Source organism: Hakea prostrata, chromosome 3 (assembly GCF_041222555.1).
Source record: "Hakea prostrata isolate BN-2017 chromosome 3, UWA_Hpros_2, whole genome shotgun sequence".
Lineage (NCBI taxonomy): Eukaryota > Viridiplantae > Streptophyta > Magnoliopsida > Proteales > Proteaceae > Hakea > Hakea prostrata.
The window spans coordinates 13,233,465-13,254,228 of record NC_142602.1 but is presented as its reverse complement, the minus strand read 5'-3'; the positions used below and the strand labels follow the sequence as shown (position 1 = coordinate 13,254,228).

General features: G+C 37.1%; 3 protein-coding genes across 4 annotated transcripts; all 3 read left to right on the top strand.

The window, feature by feature from the left end:
- Window positions 1-318: 318 nt before the first annotated feature.
- LOC149020905 (uncharacterized) lies at window positions 319-6,350 on the top strand. Its single transcript, XM_089149128.1, has 3 exons — window positions 319-982; window positions 2,691-2,771; window positions 5,490-6,350. Exons 1-3 carry the CDS (start codon window positions 610-612, stop codon window positions 5,888-5,890), a joined length of 855 nt encoding a protein of 284 aa, XP_089005254.1. The 5' UTR covers window positions 319-609; the 3' UTR covers window positions 5,891-6,350.
- A 1,516-nt stretch (window positions 6,351-7,866) lies between these two features.
- Window positions 7,867-12,058, top strand: LOC149020904 (putative protein ABIL5). Of its 2 annotated transcripts, none has more exons than XM_089149127.1 (8): window positions 7,867-8,276; window positions 8,439-8,521; window positions 9,545-9,692; window positions 9,879-9,978; window positions 10,088-10,124; window positions 10,242-10,315; window positions 10,408-10,487; window positions 10,729-12,058. In XM_089149127.1, the coding sequence occupies exons 1-8, from the start codon at window positions 8,175-8,177 to the stop codon at window positions 10,825-10,827; spliced, it is 723 nt and encodes a 240-aa protein (XP_089005253.1). In that variant the 5' UTR covers window positions 7,867-8,174; the 3' UTR covers window positions 10,828-12,058. The 2 variants fall into 2 exon arrangements, with proteins under 2 accessions (XP_089005253.1, XP_089005252.1); XM_089149126.1 differs by having other exon boundaries at window positions 7,868-8,276; window positions 10,239-10,315; window positions 10,729-12,055.
- Window positions 12,059-15,652: 3,594 nt separating this feature from the next.
- Window positions 15,653-20,007, top strand: LOC149020903 (homeobox-leucine zipper protein GLABRA 2-like). The gene is made up of 11 exons (XM_089149125.1): window positions 15,653-15,836; window positions 15,944-16,218; window positions 16,488-16,605; window positions 16,696-16,893; window positions 17,001-17,381; window positions 17,775-17,876; window positions 18,338-18,541; window positions 18,641-18,815; window positions 18,900-19,171; window positions 19,268-19,354; window positions 19,448-20,007. Exons 1-11 carry the CDS (start codon window positions 15,756-15,758, stop codon window positions 19,823-19,825), a joined length of 2,271 nt encoding a protein of 756 aa, XP_089005251.1. The 5' UTR covers window positions 15,653-15,755; the 3' UTR covers window positions 19,826-20,007.
- The last annotated feature ends 757 nt before the right edge of the window (window positions 20,008-20,764 follow it).

The following is a 20,764-nucleotide window of genomic DNA, read 5'->3' as shown; positions in this document are numbered from 1 at the left end:
AAAGTGGGTGTTAGTGTTTTAAAGTCTCAATTGTGAGGTGTCAGTATAATTTGCTTTTTTTTTTAATTAATTCTAAATAGAAATAAGCTATATAAATTAAACCGGACACTACAATTTTTATTTATTTAAGCAGAAATAAAAACTAAAAATCATACCAAACATCACCGAATTACGGCTTACCAGCGGATACAGTGGACCCGCGCTGATTCAGAAGTTACACGATCAGGCAGCGGTACATTTTCCGAAAAGGAAACGAAAAACTGTTTTCAAGAAAACGAAAACCATTAAATGTTCGCGTATATAAACAGCGAATTTTGATTTAAAGTTTAAACATTTCGAAAATCGTTCCCAGGAAAACCTTTTTTCGGAATTCTGATTCTAAATTCCGCTCTGCATCCTCCTCATTCCTCTAAAGTCTGTCACCTGAATATAAACTACAATCTCAATTCCATTCCTTCTGTGTTCAGCTTTCTTGAAAGTAATTCTTGAAACCCTAGATTTTCTTTTTCTTCTTCTTCTATCATGGTTCGAATTTTAGAAGATAGTGTTGGTGTTAGAGCTAGAACTGTCCAGATCCAGAAATATTGAAAATCACGTCTACATCACTCAATGGCGATTCTTGGTGATGCTCTTCGCCAGGCTTTCATGCCAAAGCATGAGTACGATAGTCTCAGAGAGGAAGAAAAAGCTTGGAGCCGGCTCCGGAGGCCAGTTGTTATGGTAACAATGACGATTCTATGGCTTGCAGTCCTCATTTCTGGTTTTATTAGCTTGAAGATTGTCTTCCCTGGCTATAAGGGGAAGAGACCATTCTGTAAAGATCGGCCAGTTCAGTCCCTATCAGTTAACATGACTGGAGGTTCTGATCTTTATATGGGAGCGTTTTATCTCACCGAGCAAGAGGCGGCAGATTATTACTGGATGGTTGTGTTCATTCCTTCAGCTATCCTTTTCTTTTCTTCGGTTGTCTACCTTGTAGCAGGTTAGAGAATCTTGACACTATTAAATATTATTATTATTCTTAATTTCTCAAGTTCTTGTTTATTTTGCTCCAGTTAGAGACTAAATTTCAAATGCACTTAGAATGGCACACGTTTCTCTGTTTTCTGTTCACGAAATCTCATATTTGTGTTTTTCGTTCCCCCTTTCTGAGATTTATTGTTACACATGCGACCTCAAGATTGCAGGGAGAACGTTGGAATGTTGGAAAAATTTCTTTTCTTTTGTTCTTACAATTTATTCTGGTTGTCTACTTTGTAATTATATTCTTTGCGTTTGTATATGGTGGTTTACATTCTGATTTCTGGGAGTTGAGTTATGGTTGCTCATCGTTTTGAGGGTCCATATGATTGGATAAATTTGGTAGCAGTGAGCTGAAATTTGTTGGGAAAAGGAACTTTATGTTCTGGAGGAGAACAGCTCTATTACCCTAAACCATTAAAATGAACCTTAGTCAATTGTCTGAATGTCAATTAGTTTTGTGCAATGACAAAACTTTTGATGGATAAAACAATCAGGGTCTAAGGTGTAGACATTCTTAAAATGCTCCAATGAATAGTATTCTATTTGTGAACTTAAGATTGTAAATCATATTTTCTGGATCGTGAGGTTTCTAAACATCCAACCTTTGGCAATTAATTGGCATGGGAGAGAAGAAGGTTTGGTGTTCAACCTAGATTATGGATGGCAAATCTAATTATCACTGCTTTCCCATCGGGCTGATATTGGGTAAGTGGAGAAGATTTATGATTATATTATAGATCTTGCAATCATGGGCTTTTCTCAATGGCTAGGGGTCTAAGTAAATATTTTTTCTGTAGATTCAAAAGGATGTCTTAGGTCTTTGAAGAGAATTCAGTGTATATTAATCTTCATATGCAAAAAGAACCAATACCTGGAATTATTTTATGAAGATGTAGATGACTCATACCACACTAAGAATATGATAAACAGTCACATTCAGGTGGTTACCAATTGATTAGGTGAATACTTTGGAGCCATTCACCTTCTTGATCCAATCTTGTGACTAGGATTATTTGATTTACTGAAGCAGTCTTGACCTTCAGGTGATACTCATGCAGCCGCAGCAAGATAAACTAATTAATTATTCATTCAATTCATTTGGATAAGTGTAAACATTTACAAGGTTGGGATACATGGTGCTTGAGATAGAACATTCCGTACATTCAATAATATATTTTCTTCCACCATGGTCTTCCAGTTAATAAACAATTACTTGGGAGACAATTATTGGCAAAAAAGAAAACTTTCTTGTTTGATCCCACTGTATTGAAAACCAATTCTAATGCACAAGAAACCAGAAAACTTTCTTGTTTGATCCCACTGAATTGAAAACCAATTCTAATGCACAAGAAACCCTAGTTAAGACCAGGGGATTCCATTTTAATCTATCTTTTCTTGTATTGTGGTGGAGTACTTTAAGAAGTGAAGCATTCCATAGAATGTGAAATAAATCCTTAATGCTGGTTGCGCAATTTTGTTTGATGAGGTCGTTAAATGTCTTCCTTTGCTTGCGCACTCATGTTCATCGTTGTTCATCTTCAGCATCTTTTTTGTAATGCAAGTCACCATTATAGAATTTGGAACGGTTTCTTTCTTTCTTCTTTTTATTTTTATTTTTTTTTATGTTTTTTTTAGGTTCCAAATTCTGATGATTTATCCATACACAGGAATTTTTGTTGCATATTCTGCTCCTGCCAGACATGGTTGCTTAATGGTAGTGGAAAATAACTACTGCGCTTCAAGAAGGGGTATGTCTTTTGTCTCTATTAGGGTCCTTGCACCTACAAAAATATATAATTGCCAACAAATATTATCAATTCATTAACTTTTTTCAAGTTATATTCTGGTTAATAAGAAATTAGGTAATAAAAAATTACATCTCTGCTGTTGTAATTTTCTTTTCTTCAGGATTGACTGAGGTGCAGTAGTTTATTTTGATCTTCTTTTCCTTCGCATCCTAAAGGAATTTGTTGCCTTTTCTCTGTTTTATTCACTTTTTCTTAAGGAATACCCGTATATCATTGAGAGAAGCTTCTATTTTCTTATTGCTTCGCTGGTTAATCTGATGTAGTCAGCATTTTCGTTTAGCCATGTTAAAATATTTGAGAACTCCTATGCCAAACAAAAGGATATGAAAGTTACTTTACTGATGAATATGAACAAAAGACCAGAAAGGGCTGGTGATAGCAAGAGTGAGTTTTGCATGATTGTTGTGTTTCCAGCAGTCTTCTGGAAGTGTTTTTTGCTGGACGTATGCATGCTGGCCTCTATTAACTGAAAATTAGTTTGCACCATTACCAACTGTTCTCAAGAATAAGCTGGTTTTGTTTCAGTGCTCTATGCTAAATAACAAATCTTAGTTATAGGGGCTGACTGGTCATTGATCCTGGGTTCCTGTCCTTACAAAGAGCTTAGACCTTAGAATAAAATTAAACGTGGTTTCAACCTCTGCATCTGATGTCTTTTCAGGCACGGAAATTATAATTTCCTTGTAGAAGGGATGACTCACATAAACTTTATTTCCCCTAATAAAGAAGTTGGGTTTTTTTATTGGTGGCTCCCTTAAATGGGGCTGAGATTGGAGGCACCTCCCGTAAATGCAAATATTATTGGTGGCTCTCCCTTTTATTATTTGTTACTCACATTTAACAGAGTGAGTAACTTTCTGTTAAGTAATCCAAAATTTTAAAGTCAAATGACCAAAATACCCTTATATAAGGTGTTATGACCAAATTACCCCCATCATTGTCTCATCCCATACCCAACCCTTAGGTGTGTAGGAATCCCCCCTTCACCCATCTTCTTCGTACACCTTGCCGGCAATCACCCACCACCGCCGGAACCACCATACCCCCTCCTCCTACCGGCCACTGCTGCCCCCACCTTCCTTCTGTTGGATTCCGTTGTAGAGATCGTGGGATTTTACTGTATCACCCACCTGGTTGGGCAGTTAAGGAAGAGAGAGAGAAGAGTTTTGGTGCTTCAGAAAAAAATTTCACTTTTCTTTGTTGCACACTAACATGATACATGACGCCATTAACAGTCTTAGTAGCATGGCAGAAGTGAAGACTGAGACGAAGATTTCACTTTCTTAGTCTCTCCTTTGGCTGCTATTGAGGGCTATATATAGAATATCTTTGATTTGGACTAATTAATCCAGATCAGGAAAAAGAAAATACTTGGATCCCCATTCATCATTCCCAAATCCCAAATCTACGGACACTTTTGGGTCCTCGTAGAGAAGTTGTTTACCAATTTAATCTTGGGGGAAGTAGTAAAGCCATAATTAGTACCAAACCTTCAAGTCTGAACAAATACTCTTGAGTGTGGCTAGTGAATCTATATGGCAACAGTTGCATTCACTCTTGAGAGAGGGGAGAAGATTTAATTAGGGTTTACTGGAGATGGATCTGGAGTCTGGTGGTTAGAGTCAGGATTCTTGTTGGCTAAGTTCACTGAAAGAAATGACCTCTTGGGGGCTTTTTAGTACTATTTCGATAGATCTACTCCTCATCTAGTTTAAAGGTGGCTGGGAATTCTTTGTGGCAAATTCTAACACCGAAACCTGACAGGGGGAACATGGTGGGTGATTCTGGTAGGGAAAGGTGGGGGACGGTGGTGTGGTGGTTTCCGACGGTGGTGGTTGGTTTCTAGCAAGGCATAGGAAGAAGATGGGTGAAAGGGGAATCCCTTTCACCCACTTAAGGGTTGGGCATGGGATGAGACATCGATGGGGGTAATTTGGTCATAACACCTACACAAGGGTATTTTGGTCATTTGATTTAAAAAATTTGAATTACTTAACAGAAAGTTACTTGTTAAATGTGAGTAACAAGTAATAAAAAGGAGAGCCACCAATAATATTTGCACTTAAGGGAGGTGCCTTCAGTTTTACCCTCACTTAAGGGAGCCACTAGTAAAAAATTCTTAAAGTTATTAATGTGGGATAATAACCTATGGAAAAGTTCAAACACAAAACATTGTATAGACAGAAAAAGGGGGATCAATTTAAATGTGAGCTTCCTTTGGGTCCATAATATAAGCCTTCTTTAGGGCATGAAAAACTGTGTTGGATCATGGATGTCTAGAAAGGTTTTTGGACTTTGGACTCCTTTTCTTGAAGATATTCAAAATCTCCTACTTTAAGGTATTAGTGGCACTACAATTTCTTTTCTAGGTAGTGTTTTCTTAATGTTTTTGTTCATATACAAATTTAAGTCAAGTATCATGTTTCCTTTACATTGGAAATGTATTTTCAGATCTATTTATGAGTTGTTGAGTGGTAGATCGTATTCATCCCATTTCTTTCAACCAGATTACCCTTCCTCTCCCTTTTGTCAATCTATTTTTATTTATTGTTAAAAACTATACAGCAACCCTACCCCAGTATTGTAACCTACACCACAGTCATTGATTTTGGTAAGTAGTCCACATTTTTCACTAGCCATCAACTGGCTGTCATGCAGGTGGTGTCCGCTGCTTATCTGTTATCAATCTTGTCTTTGCCACTGTATTTGGTCTTCTTGCTCTGCTTTTGGGTTCAAGCCTTCTCACACTGGGGAGTAGCTGTTCTTCGCCCCTGTTTTGGTGCTATGAGATCGCGTCATGGGGACTCGTCATTCTGTATGGGGGCACTGCAATTTTCCTGAGAAGGAAGGCGGCTGTAACTCTTGATGGAGGTAACTTTGCTGGTAGAAATCTTGGTCTGGAAATGTCAGAGTCAGCTCCTCTGGATGTGACACCAGATGTGGAGAGGCGAGTGAATGAAGGGTTCAAGTCATGGATGGGATCCTCCCTACTATCATCCGATGAAGAGGATGAGCCTGATGACTACCTGGAAGCGTCAGGGACATACGCAGCACATTAACTTCAAGAAGGCAAAGAGAGTGGTGTTTCTTTTTACCATGTTCTAACAAACATTGGTGGTAACAGCAAGTTTGGTCCAACCAGCATAAAAAGGTGGAGTTAAAAGATGAGAAATTTAAGATGGTTGGTTTTTTTTTCTTACCATATATAGAAACATTTACAGGAACTTGGATTTGTACTCGCTGAACAGACAATTACAAGGTGCTTCCGGGTGATCCTTCTTTATAGGCTAATGAAGCAGAAGATATTAGTTGTGTAACAAGGATACTTTTTGGTCCAGAGGTATGTTCAACCTTATACAAAGGTTATATACTGAATGTAGTTCTAGCTGTGAATTATGATATGAAGTTTTGTCTCTACCATGTTCCTTTTGTCTAATTTTCTTTCTCTGCCTACTACTTTTTTTCTTGTTTCTTCACTCTTAGAAGTTTCTTTTCTTATTTTTGCTGTATTGTATAATATTTTCCCCCTGATAAAGGGGTTGGTTTACTAGATTTGCACATCCACATGCCAAATGGGGTTGGAATGTGAATTTGAAATCCTATTCTTACATATCAAGTTTCAGGACAGTGAAATTGACCACATGGCAGAAATGAACGATTGATAAAACGAAAACTATGAAAAGGTTGCATGCAAATCCCTGGATTAAAGATGGGATGCATGCCACTTTGCTTATTCAGATTTTTACATTGATGTCAATGCCATCTTTTCACATGGCAAAGGCGTGTAGGGAAAAAGGGGGGGGAAACTTGGTCTGTAATTTAGAAGATTCATTGTGGACTTTGTCCAAGAAAACTTTCCTTTGAAGGGAAGTTTGATTTTACCAAAAAGAAGGGAAGTTTGATGGGAGTTTCTATTCCTAGGGCAACTTGTGAGGTGCTCTTGATAACAACAGCGTTTGCTCTATCATGTGGACGGTTGACTAGGCCTATTCAACCAATTTTTTTTGGTTTGTTTTGGTTCGAGGCCTATTTACCATTAAATGTAGCATTCTTTATAATATCGACTTGTCATAATTTATTGGTAGTCTCTTATTTGATCCGCAATCTAATGGCTCTCTTTCTTGTGTATCAAGTTCAAAAATACCGTCTTTCCATGTTTTTTTCTTCTCTTTTTTCGAGGGGGTGTTGGTGTTGGTGTTGGTGTTAGGGGAGTCTAATCAGCTCTCCTTACTGGATGGTTTTGAACCATATAGTAGAAGGTGGGTCATCTTACATGAGACTTATTGAGATTTTCATGTTTATTTTTTTTGTTGTATTTGGAAGTGAATTTCACCTCTATTGTGTGAAAGAAGTATCATAAGAATGATGTGAAATTCTCTTATTCAACACTTAATGGTCTTTGAAATCCAAATGATGTTTTTCTTTACGAATGAAAGAAGGAAACTACGTTAGCATTGTATGGAGTCTCCTTTTCAGTCTGATGTTCTCCCAACTCTTAACACTTTGACTAAGCTATGATTGTGCCCCCAAGCCTTAATATGTTAGTGTTAAATAGGTCTAAATCTTCTTAGGGTTCGGGAAAAAGAAAGAAAGAAAAAAACCCGAATTCCATATTTTTGTAATAGATGACTCTTTCTAATACCTACCGTTCATCCGAATCAAATCCGATACTATATCATTTTTTGTGTCAACAATACCAGTCACCATATTCACACTACTCATGAAAACAATTGTGACCAGGGGGAACCGTTCCACATCAATTGATCCGAGATTTGGGCATGTTGCGGATATCGGGTAGCTTGGGTATGTCGGTAACCGATCTCGTACTGATACATAGAACCGTGAGTCAAAACGGTTTCCTCTGGATGGCCCGGTCGGCCAGAAGAAACTGTTGGGGTCCACGTGAATCGCCACGTATCCACAGTTCCGCATCCCTAAAATTCCACCGACAAATTTTAAACGCGAAACTGTGAAAAACGAAAGATCACGGGCTTATAAAAACATTTTTGTCTTCTCTGTTTCAAGAGTCAGTGCTTCGTGTTTCTGCTTGAGAGCGAAAGATTTGAGTTTTATGATTTCTTGTTTGTTTCTTCTTATCTCCAAACTTCATCAAGGACAATAGATCACGGGTTGAAAACATCTTTTGATTCCATTGGCCCGTGGTAATCCGTATGAGAGAGAGAGAGAGAGAGAGAGAATTATATTGATTTGGAATTTTCTCTCCCATCAAGTCTGGTTTGGATCTTTATCTCGCGCTTATCTATTTATTCTCTCAGTTATTTATAAACAAAGCAAGCTGTAGCAGCAGTGTTAATACTAATCGCCGAATGAAATCGAAATAGAATGGTGGAGATGCAGATGAATGACATCATACTCTATGGCAATGGAAGCGCTGAAGACGAAGCTGATTCCAGTGGCGTTTTTCGCTTCGAGAAATCTCTGCAAGTGAGCATGCGGAAACCATCTCTCTCGCTCTCTTTCTCTCTTTCTCTCTTTCTCTCTTTTCGGATTTAATAATTAATTGTTTTCCATTTAAGGCATCTTGCTACTAGTGCTTTTGTAATTCTCAGGTGGTTTTTCAACTTCAAGTTTTGTGATCGTATGCAGGAGCTCAGGGATTTGCGCTCTCAGCTCTATTTCGCTGCGGATTACTGCGAAAAGTCATTCTCGAAACCGAACGCGAAGAAATTGTGAGTGTCACTCGTTACTGCAAACCAACGATTCCCGAGTAAATTCGATAAATTCCATTTATGCTCAGAATCCATTTTATAGAATAAAAATATCAACCTCCTTCGTTTTCTCTACGGTCCCCAACCCGGATTTTTTACGTATCTGTATCGGTATCGGTTAGCTTAAGGTTGTGTCGTTTTTTTTTCTTCTTCTTATTCTTTATCATTGTCCTGTACGATTCAACGAGATACAAATCGGAGAGACCGGCTGATCCGATACAGGAAAATGAATTGATATATGGGCTGCTAGCAGATTAGGCTTTTAGGCTAGTAAGAGAAATTAATGGGCTTGGGCTTTCATTGGAATGTGTATTGGGGGGGGTGCGGGGGCCCCCCCCCCCCCCGGGGCCCCCCCCCCCCCCCCCCCCCCCCCCCCCCCCCCCCCCCCCCCCCCCCCCCCCGTGTTAATGTCAATTTTTGAGTTTTATTGAGATTCTTTTTCCCCGCTTCAGTCCATCAATTGGGTATATGAATCCAAGGATTTGAAATGAAATTGGATTTCAAATCAACGGATTCATGTTTCAAAAAATTAACTGTTTGGTTAGCCTCAAATCTATCGAAGTTCATAGAGTTCCGTTAGATTACTCCTCATGAATCTACAAATTTTATACTTATGGTGGAATCCATAGATTGCAGCCAATACCCAAGAATGACTTAATTGACGTTTTTAGGTGAAAAAGTGAGGATGTTTTACAACCAAACAGGTATAAATCTCCGATTCATGAATCCAAAGATTTGAAATATCTAGATTCAGATAACTAAACAAGTCGCTTAGTTATTTACCTGTTTATATCTCATTGTAATAGACCGGTAAAGAAATCAATTATGGGCCAAAACCAATCGGACCAGACACTTTATCGGTCCATTTCTGGTTCAACTCGCTATATGCAGAAAACCAATCAAACCCGGACCCAATAGACCATATTACAAGTGAATTTTTTTCTTCCCTATATTTATTATGTTGATTGGTTTATCCATGTACAGGGTGGTGGAGAATACAAAGGAGTATATTTGCAGGGCACTAGTTACGGTTGTTGATCATCTGGGAAGTGTTTCAACAAATCTTGAGTTTAGGCTTTCAAAGAGTAATGTAATTCCAGAAGCAGAACTTCGGATTGATTGTTTAAAACAGGTTTGTGTTATCTCTAGTCAGTACATGTTACAAAAGGGAAAAAGAAAAACACTAAAATTAAGATGGCAAATTACTTTACAAGTTCCATTACTGTTACGTATAAAAAAAACCCAGTTAAAAGTGTTCATCAGTACATTCTTGATTGCTTTTGCTTGTTGCTGAACTTGTGTGAATGTGTTTGTTTAGAGACTTCTAGCATGTGAGATTTATGCTCACAAGTTGGATCTTACCAAATTGTGCTTCAGAGAAGACTTACCGAGGCATCATTCACAATATATTGCACCATGTAACCATCCTCTTCTCTGATCTATTGTGTAGCTCAGTTGTTGTCAATTATAAGGGAAATGTAAATAACCATGATCTTCTTTCTTTTGCTCATCTGGTCTCCTAATCAGCTCTACAAAATCTTGAGAACTCAGATGATATATCAAGGTACCATTTTCCTTTTCTGTATCTATTGATTTGTCACTGGCAAAATTTTCTGATTAATTTTAACTTGTATTGACACTATGATCTAAATGTTTCTGGAATCATGGCTAATCATAGTAGTGAGGACGATTACATGCAGCCTTTATTATCCACATATACACATAAGCTACCTTCAGCTACAGTGCGACCATCAGGTAATGATATCTAATTTCAGTCTCTTGGGATATACTAAAACTGAATTTGCTTTTATAGTATTCTGTTGATCTCCCCATCCGTTTCATTTCAGGATTTGACTTCTCTACTTTAGTGCCACTTCAGAATGTCCCTTCCATATCTTGGAAACCTCAATCTCCATTTCATTTCCAGGTTCGTTTTCTAGCCTCTTAAGGCTTTCTGTCAAAAGCAACAGAAAACTGTCATACACTGATACTAATATGCTGTGCTTGGTATATGAATTCTCAATATATGTTATGAAACCTGATTCTTTTCTATATCATTACTTCAGAATGGATTTTAGACCAGAATTTATTCTGAGAAAACACATCACCAACTAATCCTAAATTGATTGACAATGTTAGCTTACTGAAGAAGGGTAAATTTGTTTCAGGTTACTCAAAAATTTCGTCAAAAAGAGAGGACTAGAAAATCATTAAGGCTCAGCAGTGACTTCTCATTTCTTCTTCGGCGTAGTAAACGGGCCTTGTAAAGCACATTTCAGCAATGTATTGTCTTTCCTTTTCTACAACATGAGAGTTTTATGCCTCTTCTTCTCATCCCCAACAGTTAAAATCTCAAGTAATTAAATGCCTTTTCCTCCTACATGTATGAGGTAGACTTGGTCTCCTTTTAAAATAAAATGAGGTTTGCTTCTATTTTTTCTAGTTAGAAAACACATAGGTGTTTCTCTAGATGAGTCGATGAAGTAAATGAACCCTTGTACCCAGGATAATTAATAGATGAACTCTGAAGTTGGAAGTAAATGAAACCTTGCAGCAATATAATAAATGAGATTTCAGATGTATAAGAATGGCAGATAAGAGAATGGGCAGTAGGTTGGCATTCATAATACTTGTTCGAGATTCATCAATATGGCAAACTTAAAGGTGAATAGAATCAAACCTACCATTTTAACAATCCCATTTAGTTGCAGGTCAAATAGGCTAAGTTCCTAATGACCATGGACATAAATTGCTTACAAACTTTCTACAGAACTGAAAACACCCAAATATCAGGAATTGATAATAGGGTATTAAGTCAAGTAGTTGGGAATCAGTACTCTGTGCAGTGTTAGATGGTTTTGAGAGTTGAGACCACAAGTTTGATCTTTATGAATTGATGCCACCAAACCCCAATGGTATGATGAGACCAGTGTGTGGATTAGGGAGTGTTACACTGATTCCACACAGAAAAATAGAGAGAGAGAGATGTTCTGAATTCTTAATTACACTAATAACTAAGAAGAGACAAAGCAATATAGATCACAATCTGCATTTTTCTTTATTAAAAAAATAATCAAATTCCATTGTCTTCAAAAAAGTAATAAGCATTCATGAATGAGTGCCACAAAATATAAACTCACATCATGGCTTGTGAAAGACGCCCCATGCATTTCCTTCTTGCATTTTATCCAATTCAATTCCTGTGGACAATGTTGGTGATGCTGTGATAGCCTAATTTTCTTAATATCTACTCTTCAACAACTGCCAATCTCCCAAAGTTAGATAGGAAACTGTAACAAAGTGATCATCCTTATAACCTTCATGTGAATTACATTTATTGATAAATGTTGTACACACGTTGGAGCCGCCGGTGTCGCATACCCTCTCAGGGTGACGTGGACATATCTTTCTTTATTTAAATTGATAAACATAGAACCCAAACTTGACTTGGCATATGAGATAAGAGAGACCTTACCTTCTTCTACCCCTCCCACCCCTTTTTTTTTTTCACCCTTAGGAAAAGTTCCTTTCGTCCTGTGGGCAATGAATGCCAAATTGAATACATTTCTGATGTAAAGACTGACCTGTGACAGTAGCTTTGTTATTTAAGTTACTAGTTTAACAGCAATTTATCTACTTTTAAAAACAATGTTCTTCTATTTTTAGAATGGTTAGGCCAAAGATGAAAATAACCAAGAAATTTTCAAGCATTAAATTCAAAAAATTTGACCAAGCCCTCAAGACAATTTTTCTAAGTGAAACTTCTGTAACTCAACTTTAGCAACTTAAATGATGGGTTTTCCATTTATAAATATCACCACACTTAGTTTTTTCTTCTACAGATATGTTAAATTTTTACATCATGATTGTGGAGTTTACTTGACCATCATGCTTAATGACAAACTTTAACCCAAAATAAAAATGCTCATTGAAAAAAATATAAAACTAAATTAAGTCACCAAATAGTGCTATTAAATGGGTGAAGGAAAAATATCTACATTCACTGACAAACCTTGCAACATAAGAAACCAAAGCATACTTATTAAAGTGTGTTTGCACTTTCTCATTCCTTTTTACGCTTTAGATTCCTTCATTTCTCCTTACTGCTTTGGTTATGAATAAACATAAAGCAACTTATAGGAATCAAGATAAAAAAAAGAACCAATGATAAAGGTGAAAGAAAAAGGAGATTCACCAAAAAGAGTGCACACAAACGATATTAATAAATTTCTGAACTACTAGCTTCTTCCATGCATGTGATTTGCCGCACAATATCTACCATTCCACAACTACTTGATTTGGAACCTAAAATAATTGTAAAATCAGAATGTCCTTATTAATTATTATGATTAAGAAAAATCCAATCTTAGTAAATTATGTATGCATCTTTATATCACTTTGTGTTTCACCCTTTGGGCCCACAATTCCTTGAATCTAGATCACACACTCCATGGATGATGATTTATTTTTTGGAAATGCAGGTCATCCGGGCCAGCTTGTGCACACCACGATTACATTCTCAAGGCGCTTTTTATATAATTAATATAAACGGGGGCTTCGCCGCGACCTCGGGGGATTCGAACTCTAACCTCGTGAAAGTGTTAGGCTTTGCCAACTGAGCCACCCCTCTAGATTCTCCATGGATGATGATTCCCATTGATATTGGATAATGGGTATTCTACAATCTTAAGATTAAAATCTTTGTCATAAGATGGGGACCCACCAAGTTATTTAGATTCCAATCTGACAGTTTCAAGAGGGTAAGAGGTTCCCCCATTGATGAAGTTCCTTTGCTTTGTGAAGAAGTTGTTATTAAAGAAATAGTTAGAAGTAGGATGAGTGGGAAATATAAATTAGTGGGATTTGGAGGCAAATTCATTAATTGCATTCACTACTTTCAACCCCTTAATTGGTGCGATACATCCAGTCTATGATCGAATTGATAAAATTGAGCGGGAAAGTTACCAGACAAATGACGCTTGGCTTGGCTTGGCTTGGCTCGGCTCAGCTCGGCTAGCTGAAGTTAGTTCCATCTCTAGCGGTTCCTCTACTTCTGTTTCAAGTTTCAACTTCCGAGTCCCGTGACGACCAAAATTTAATGTACGAGACATTCATCACGTGCCACTATAGGTCCCGGTTAGGGATAATTACGGATCACTCTCAAGACTATAGCTTAGTTACTATTTTATCCTTGTTACGAATCTAACCTTATTTTATTTGAAAATAATATAATAAAGGAATAATTACTATTGCCCCTTATACTTTGGTTTTATTACTAATCAAATTCTCTTTTTTTGAAATTACTATTGCCCCCCTCACTTCTAAAGGTGTTACGTGGCTATTAACATCAAATATGAAATGTCTATTTTGCCTTTAAAATAAAAAAATAAAAAATATGGCATTACCCTCATTTATAGAAACTATATTGCATGTCAATTATATCTTTAAAATCTTATATTTTATAATTAGTTTTGGATTTGGTGGGACCACATACTTATGATTGTTGAAACTTTCACATTCTACTTAAATTTTTCATAATCACCATGATGGAAGTTTTACAAACAAATTAGCATATAAGATCTAATTGATAGAAAATTTGGTAACAAATATAATGGTCAGTATATATTAGGTGATGTGATTTTCAATTTTCAGCTTTGAATTAAATTTGATATTTCTTAATATTTTAGTTTCTATTTGATTATATCTTTCCTTTATTTGGTGATTTATTTTTAGAGAAAAAAAATCACATCTTTTCTTTATTTGATGGTTTTTTATTTAAAAAGAAAAGTGAAATTAAAGTTAATTTTTTCCCATTAAGGGTAGTATTATATCCTGAAAAAAGAGCAAATAAGTAAAAAGATAATTGCAAGGTTATTTTTGGGATTTTGAAAAAATATATAAATGCCACATCATCAGTATATTGACGGAGTTTAACAGTAGGGGGCATTAGTAATTGTTGACAAAGTTAAAGGTTGGAATAGTAATCTTAAAAAGTATAGGGGATAAAGTAGTAATAAAGTCATTAAGAAAATTTTGAAACATATAAATATGTCACATCATTAATTAACTAATAGAGCTTAACAGTAGGGGCATTAATAATTCCTAAGTACAAAGTTGGATCAGTAATCTCAAAAAAATACAAGAATAAATTAGTAAAATAAATATTACAGGCTTAAGCTTAATAGTCTTTTAACAAAAAGGATGGAGATAATTCATGTGAGTCGTCAAAATAACAAGGTTGCTAATTGATTGTTTAAGAGGCGGCTAATTGGAAGATGATTTGGTCTTTTTCAATAATCTTCGTATGACAGACATCCTTTGAGAGGATTTTCTCAAGAGTTGTATTATAGTTTGATTTGATTTTGTTTTTTTGGGTCTTTGACCCCGTTTTGTAACAAAATTAAATAAATAAATGTATATATATATATATATATATATATATATATATATAAATATATATATATATATATATATATATATATATATAAATGAAAATAATTACAATTTCAAATAAAAATCAATTTTAACGACAAAAATTTGAAACAAGAAACTTGACTTTGCTTGGAAGCAGCACAACTCCCAGTAGTCAAAGGCATAGAACATTTTACAGTCCAGAGCAAATCTGACCTTTAAGTGAAGTGTTCATTTAACGGTCTAAATTTACTCCAAACTCTAAAATGCATCTGGACCATTCGCTAATAGGAGCGGCTCTCCGAAAGAACCTGGCCTCGAAGGTAGTTGAAGCCTTGAAAGTCACAAGGTTAGTTGAGAGACTCTTCCAAGCCGGCTGGAAATCATTGTAAGTTTAAGTTTAAGAGAGATCGGCTCAGCTCGGCTCCGTCCTCCGAGTCAAACATCACTAACAAACAGAAAAAAGACGGTTGGATATTTAAAAAACGAAAAACTACTTTAAAAGTTTGTTGTGTCGCATGCCACGTCAGTTCACAATGAATGCTCAGATCGATCAGTCTACTCTCCCACCTCCTTCATATCTAACATTCAACATCTACTAGCCTTTTCTTCTTCTCTCACTAAAATTTTCTGATAGAAACTCTCAATTTCTTTGTTTTTAGTCCTTAAATCCACCTTACCCCACTTTCCCATCTATCTCTTTCTCTCTCTCTAGTTGCAGACAGCACAGCCATTGTTGCTCTCCTTAAAATAGTCGCTTCGTCATCGTGAGCTCGTAACTGCCATGGTTTTGGACATGTCGAACAATCATCCTTCTTCTCGAACCAAAGATTTCTTTGCTTCTCCTGCGCTTTCTCTCACTCTCGTAACCGCTTCTTCTCTCCGAACTTTTTAACTAAATATATTACTTTCTCTGTTTTGATTTTTCGTTTTCTGAGTTTGTTTGTTTTGATTTCTTTGCTCCTCTTCAAGGCCGGTGTATTCCGAGATGCTGGTACTCCGGTGGCAACGAGGAGTCCTGAGGTAGAGGAAGGAGATGAAGAGAGCATTGGCGGCGGCGGCGGTGGTGGTGGAGGCAGAGATGAGATGCTGGAGATTAGCAGTGAGAACACTGGTCCTGGAAAATCTGATGAAGACGGCGAAGCAGATGCAGTACAAGAAGATGATGCCGATGATGATAAACACAAGAATAAGAAGAGAAAGAAGTATCATAGGCATACGGCTGAGCAAATCAGAGAAATGGAAGCGTTAGTAACTTAATTCCCTGCTTCTTAGTTTCTTAGTTCATCTTTTTTTTCTTGACTTTTTCTCTTTTTGTTTCCTTTCGACACAAAATTTTAGTCTCTCTGCCAGAGTCTAATCGATTTACCGTGTCGCAGAGTTCCATATACTGGTTGAAGTATTATTTGGTTTTTAACAAATAAAAAATGAGAATTGAGAAGCTTAATTATGAAGAATTCCCTGTAAATGTGTAATTATAACAGACTTATCTGTTCATTTGCATTGCTAATTGCAGTTTGTTTAAGGAATCACCTCATCCAGATGAGAAACAAAGGCAGCAATTGAGCAAGCAATTAGGTCTTGCTCCAAGGCAAGTCAAATTCTGGTTTCAAAACCGTAGAACTCAAATCAAGGTATTTACTGGTATAAGTACTGAATTCTTTTGCATTGAGGGATTTCCTCTATTTCTCCTCTTGTAATGTTGACTGGTAAGGGTGTTGCAGGCTATCCAGGAGCGGCACGAGAACTCTTTACTGAAAGCTGAAATAGACAAACTGAGGGAAGAAAATCGAGCCATGAGAGAGACAATTAAGAAGGCCTGTTGTCCAAATTGTGGTTTCGCTACCACTAGTAGAGATGCTGCTACAGTAACCACGGAAGAACAGCAATTACGGATAGAAAACGCAAAACTGAAAGCCGAGGTTTGCAGATACCAAAATCTAGCTAAACGATTACTCTTAATTGTTAAATTTTGCATTCAAATCATCTTGTTACAGTCGGAAGGTAACTTGCCATTTTCAACTTGTAGGTAGAGAAGCTACGACAAAGCATTGGGAAATGTCCGCCAGGAACGGCATCACCTACCACATCAGGTTCTGCAGGAAATGACCCAGAGAACAGGAGTAGTTTGGACTATTACAAAGGAGTTTTTGGGCTTGAGAAGTCTAAGATTTTGGAAATTGTGGATCAAGCCGTGGAAGAGGTCACCAAAATGGCCACTGCAGGTGAACCATTATGGATCAGGAGTGTTGAAACTGGTCGCGAGATACTTAATTATGATGAATACCTTCGAGTCTTTTCCACTGATAGCCCAAGCAATGGACGGGTTAGGCGATCAATTGAAGCTTCAAGAGAGACCGGTGTCGCCTTTGTCGAGCTTCCTCGACTTGTCCAAGCTTTTATGGATGTGGTAAGATCGATTTTCATTCTTTCTTCTCCTTCTGCTATTTGCCATGTCCTCCGGTATTGAATCTATCGCTCTTTTTATGATAGATTACGTTGGGCTAGTTGGTAGCTTTAGTTGCAAATAGAAGGACAATAAGTTGGGTTTGGGTGTTTTTTATTTGGTGGGTTTATGTAATTATATTTTTTGTTGTATTTGTAATTGAAACAGGTTAGTGGTGGTATTTGTGGGTGTGAAAGTGGTGTGAGGTTTTCTAAAATGGTAGAATTTCTTGTAAGGTTTTGCCGAATACGATTAAATTCCATTTGTGGGTTTAGCTTGTTCTTCTTTGTGGTTGTGCGTCCTGCAAGTTTATTTTGATTCATTCAGTTTTCTCACAAGTTCATATCCACCTTGTAGAATCAATGGAGAGAGATGTTTCCTGGCATGGTCTCCAAGGCGACCACTGTTGATGTTATTTGCAGTGGTGAAGGTGTTAACAGAGATGGTGCTGTCCAACTGGTGAGTTATTTAGTGTTTCAGTTATATGCCTGCTTCTGCCTGCTGCTCTGCAATTGTGTGGTGGCCCGGTGGTCCCCGTGGGGAGAGAGAGAGAGAGAGTTTGTATCTGGGCTTGGAGGAGTTCATGCTGTGAGCCCATCTGAGTTTTGGATCCATATGGGCTGAACATGGGCTCATCATTTTTTTGGGTAGAAAACTTGCGCTCATCCAGGTCTTCACTAGGCCCTGCCAATCTCCACCTGACAGAGTTAGAGCACATATTTCCTTATTTCTGCCTCCACTTCTTCTTCGTGAGTGAAAATTTTCTGGTTAATTAGACTTAGAATCTTTTAGGCAAAAAAGGAAAAAAGAATTCTGGGCCACCACGTATTAGGTTGAGCTATGGGGGAAATTGTTTCTTCCTTGGAATATGTTCTACCATTGAAAATTTTCTAAACTTTGTATCAGTTTATTGATACCAGATGTTTGCGGAGCTGCAAATGCTGACGCCCACGGTGCCCACAAGAGAGGTATATTTCATCCGGTATTGCAAACAAATATCTGCTGAGCGTTGGGCCGTAGTTGATGTATCCATTGACAAAGTTGAAGAAAATGTGGATGCACCAAAATGTAGAAAACGCCCATCTGGTTGCATCATTGAAGACCAAACTAACGGCCACTGCAAGGTACATAAAATGCAAATTCGTTAATCAATGAACTAAATCGCATCAAATCAGTGTTGTTAGTCTCTAATTTATTCGTGATCTTGAAATATTTCCTTCCAGGTGATCTGGGTAGAGCACCTAGAATGTCAAAAGAGTGCAGTACACACTATGTTTCGTTCGATTGTGAGTAGTGGACTTGCATTTGGTGCTAAGCATTGGATGGCAAGTTTGCAGCTCCAATGCGAAAGGCTTGTTTTCTTCATGGCTACCAATGTTCCTACAAGAGATTCACTTGGTAAATTAGAAATTTTCTTCATATGTCGATCAATCTGAAATGCATGTTTCAAATTTCTTGATTTGCTTTCCTGAATACTGCCAGGCGTTGCTACTCTAGCTGGTAGGAAAAGCATTTTGAAGTTGGCACAGCGAATGACATGGAGCTTTTGTCGTTCACTGGGTGCATCTAGCTTTCATACATGGACCAAAATCTCAACAAAGGGAGGGGATGACATAAGAGTCGCTTCTAGGAAAAACTTGAATGATCCAGTAGAACCTGTTGGGGTGATTTTGTGTGCAGTTTCTTCAGTTTGTTTGTCTGTCTCTCCTCATGTCCTATTTGATTTCTTGAGAGATGAAACTAGACGACACGAGGTAAGACTGCTTAATTCATCCCCTACCCTCTCTGTAAGTCATTCCATCTTATTACTTAATTAATCAACTAGCCTTACTTTGTTGGGTAAATCTCAGTGGGACATCATGTCAACTGGAGGTCCTGCCCATTCAATTGCAAACTTGGCCAAAGGACAGGACCGCGGTAATACAGTGACTCTTCAAGTGAGTTCCCTATTACTACTGGCATTCTCATAATCTTAATTAGCTACCATAACTTGCTTTTGTTAAATGTTAAATTGCCCATTTTAAATCCAGGCAACGAAATCCAAAGACAATAGTATTTGGATACTCCAAGATAGTTGCACAAATGCTTTTGAATCAATGGTTGTCTATGCTCCAGTGGACATTACAGGCATGCAATCAGTGATGACAGGATGCGATTCAAGCAACCTTGCTATATTGCCTTCAGGTTTTTCAATTCTTCCAGATGGACTTGAGACAATGCCTCTGGTTTTCACTTCTAAGCCAGAAGAGAAGACAATGGAAGGGGGATCATTGCTCACTATAGCACTTCAAATCCTAGCAAAGAGCTCTCCTACAGCCAAACTAACTATGGAGTCAGTAGAAACGGTTACTACTCTTATTTCATGTACATTGCAGAATATTAAGGAAAGGTTGCAATGTGAAGAATGATAGTTGTTTTTATCTTTACCAACATATATATTTAATGCAGTGTGAAGATGGTTAGTTGTCTAATTTAGTGTGAAGATGGATAGTTGTTGTTCAATTGTAACATAGTTCAAATGACAAACTAATTGTACAAGTAATACATCTATTCTTTCTTTCACAATCTCGACATTTTTTTAAAGTTAACTAGTGTGACAATGCTTTTTCTGATGATTGGTTGATCTCAACTAAGGATTAAAAACTTTTGTTGCTTGTTGTATTGTTTATAGCATCTGAGCGAAAGACAACTCCATGATGAAATCAACAATACCAGAAGATGCATGAAGCTGTTGAACAGCTCTTCCCTTAGATAATGGTCCCTATTTTACAGATTCTACCTGTTTCTACCTTGCTTGGCTAGAGGATGACCGACATATCTATAGCTGCAGGCAATTTGAATTTGCTATGGGCTTCATGCAGGTTTTTAATTCCCTATAGATGAAGGGTACATTAGTTAATTCATCGAGTAAAATCAAAGTGATTTGAATATTGAGAATTTTGCACATGTTTTTTTGGTAAACAGAATTTTCTACATACATGGGCATTACCAATTACACACTTGGAAGATTAAGACTAAAAGCTAATAAGTTCATGACTCAAATTACTCCTGAAGTTTTAACCAATCACAAAAAAAACAAGAAAAAAAATTTCTAAAATTGGGTCTAACTTATAATTTTATATCCATTTAGAGGCATCTATATCTAGTTAAAAAATACAAAATTTCATGAGGATGGCTTAGTTGGCAAAAGACCATCGCTTTCTGTCGGAGTTAGCAAGGGTGTGTCGTTACCTATTTTCATGAGTATGGCTCGTACTTCACATATTGTTGTTAATGGACACGGGGCGAATGAAATACTGTTATATATGCGAATGTAGCGATATATCACCAACATATAGTATATATCG

What these genes read in the sequence shown, in the direction of transcription:
- LOC149020905 (XM_089149128.1), top strand. Translation starts at nt 610, where the DNA reads ATGGCGATTCTTGGTGATGCTCTTCGCCAGGCTTTCATGCCAAAGCAT. An exon ending in GGTTGTCTACCTTGTAGCAG is followed by an intron (nt 983 to 2,690) that starts GTTAGAGAATCT and finishes ATCCATACACAG; the next exon opens with GAATTTTTGTTGCATATTCT. An exon ending in CTACTGCGCTTCAAGAAGGG is followed by an intron (nt 2,772 to 5,489) that starts GTATGTCTTTTG and finishes GCTGTCATGCAG; the next exon opens with GTGGTGTCCGCTGCTTATCT.
- LOC149020904 (XM_089149126.1), top strand. Translation starts at nt 8,175, where the DNA reads ATGGTGGAGATGCAGATGAATGACATCATACTCTATGGCAATGGAAGC. An exon ending in AGCTACAGTGCGACCATCAG is followed by an intron (nt 10,316 to 10,407) that starts GTAATGATATCT and finishes GTTTCATTTCAG; the next exon opens with GATTTGACTTCTCTACTTTA. An exon ending in AATCTCCATTTCATTTCCAG is followed by an intron (nt 10,488 to 10,728) that starts GTTCGTTTTCTA and finishes AATTTGTTTCAG; the next exon opens with GTTACTCAAAAATTTCGTCA.
- LOC149020903 (XM_089149125.1), top strand. Translation starts at nt 15,756, where the DNA reads ATGGTTTTGGACATGTCGAACAATCATCCTTCTTCTCGAACCAAAGAT. An exon ending in AAACTAACGGCCACTGCAAG is followed by an intron (nt 18,542 to 18,640) that starts GTACATAAAATG and finishes ATTTCCTTCCAG; the next exon opens with GTGATCTGGGTAGAGCACCT. An exon ending in GTAATACAGTGACTCTTCAA is followed by an intron (nt 19,355 to 19,447) that starts GTGAGTTCCCTA and finishes TTTTAAATCCAG; the next exon opens with GCAACGAAATCCAAAGACAA.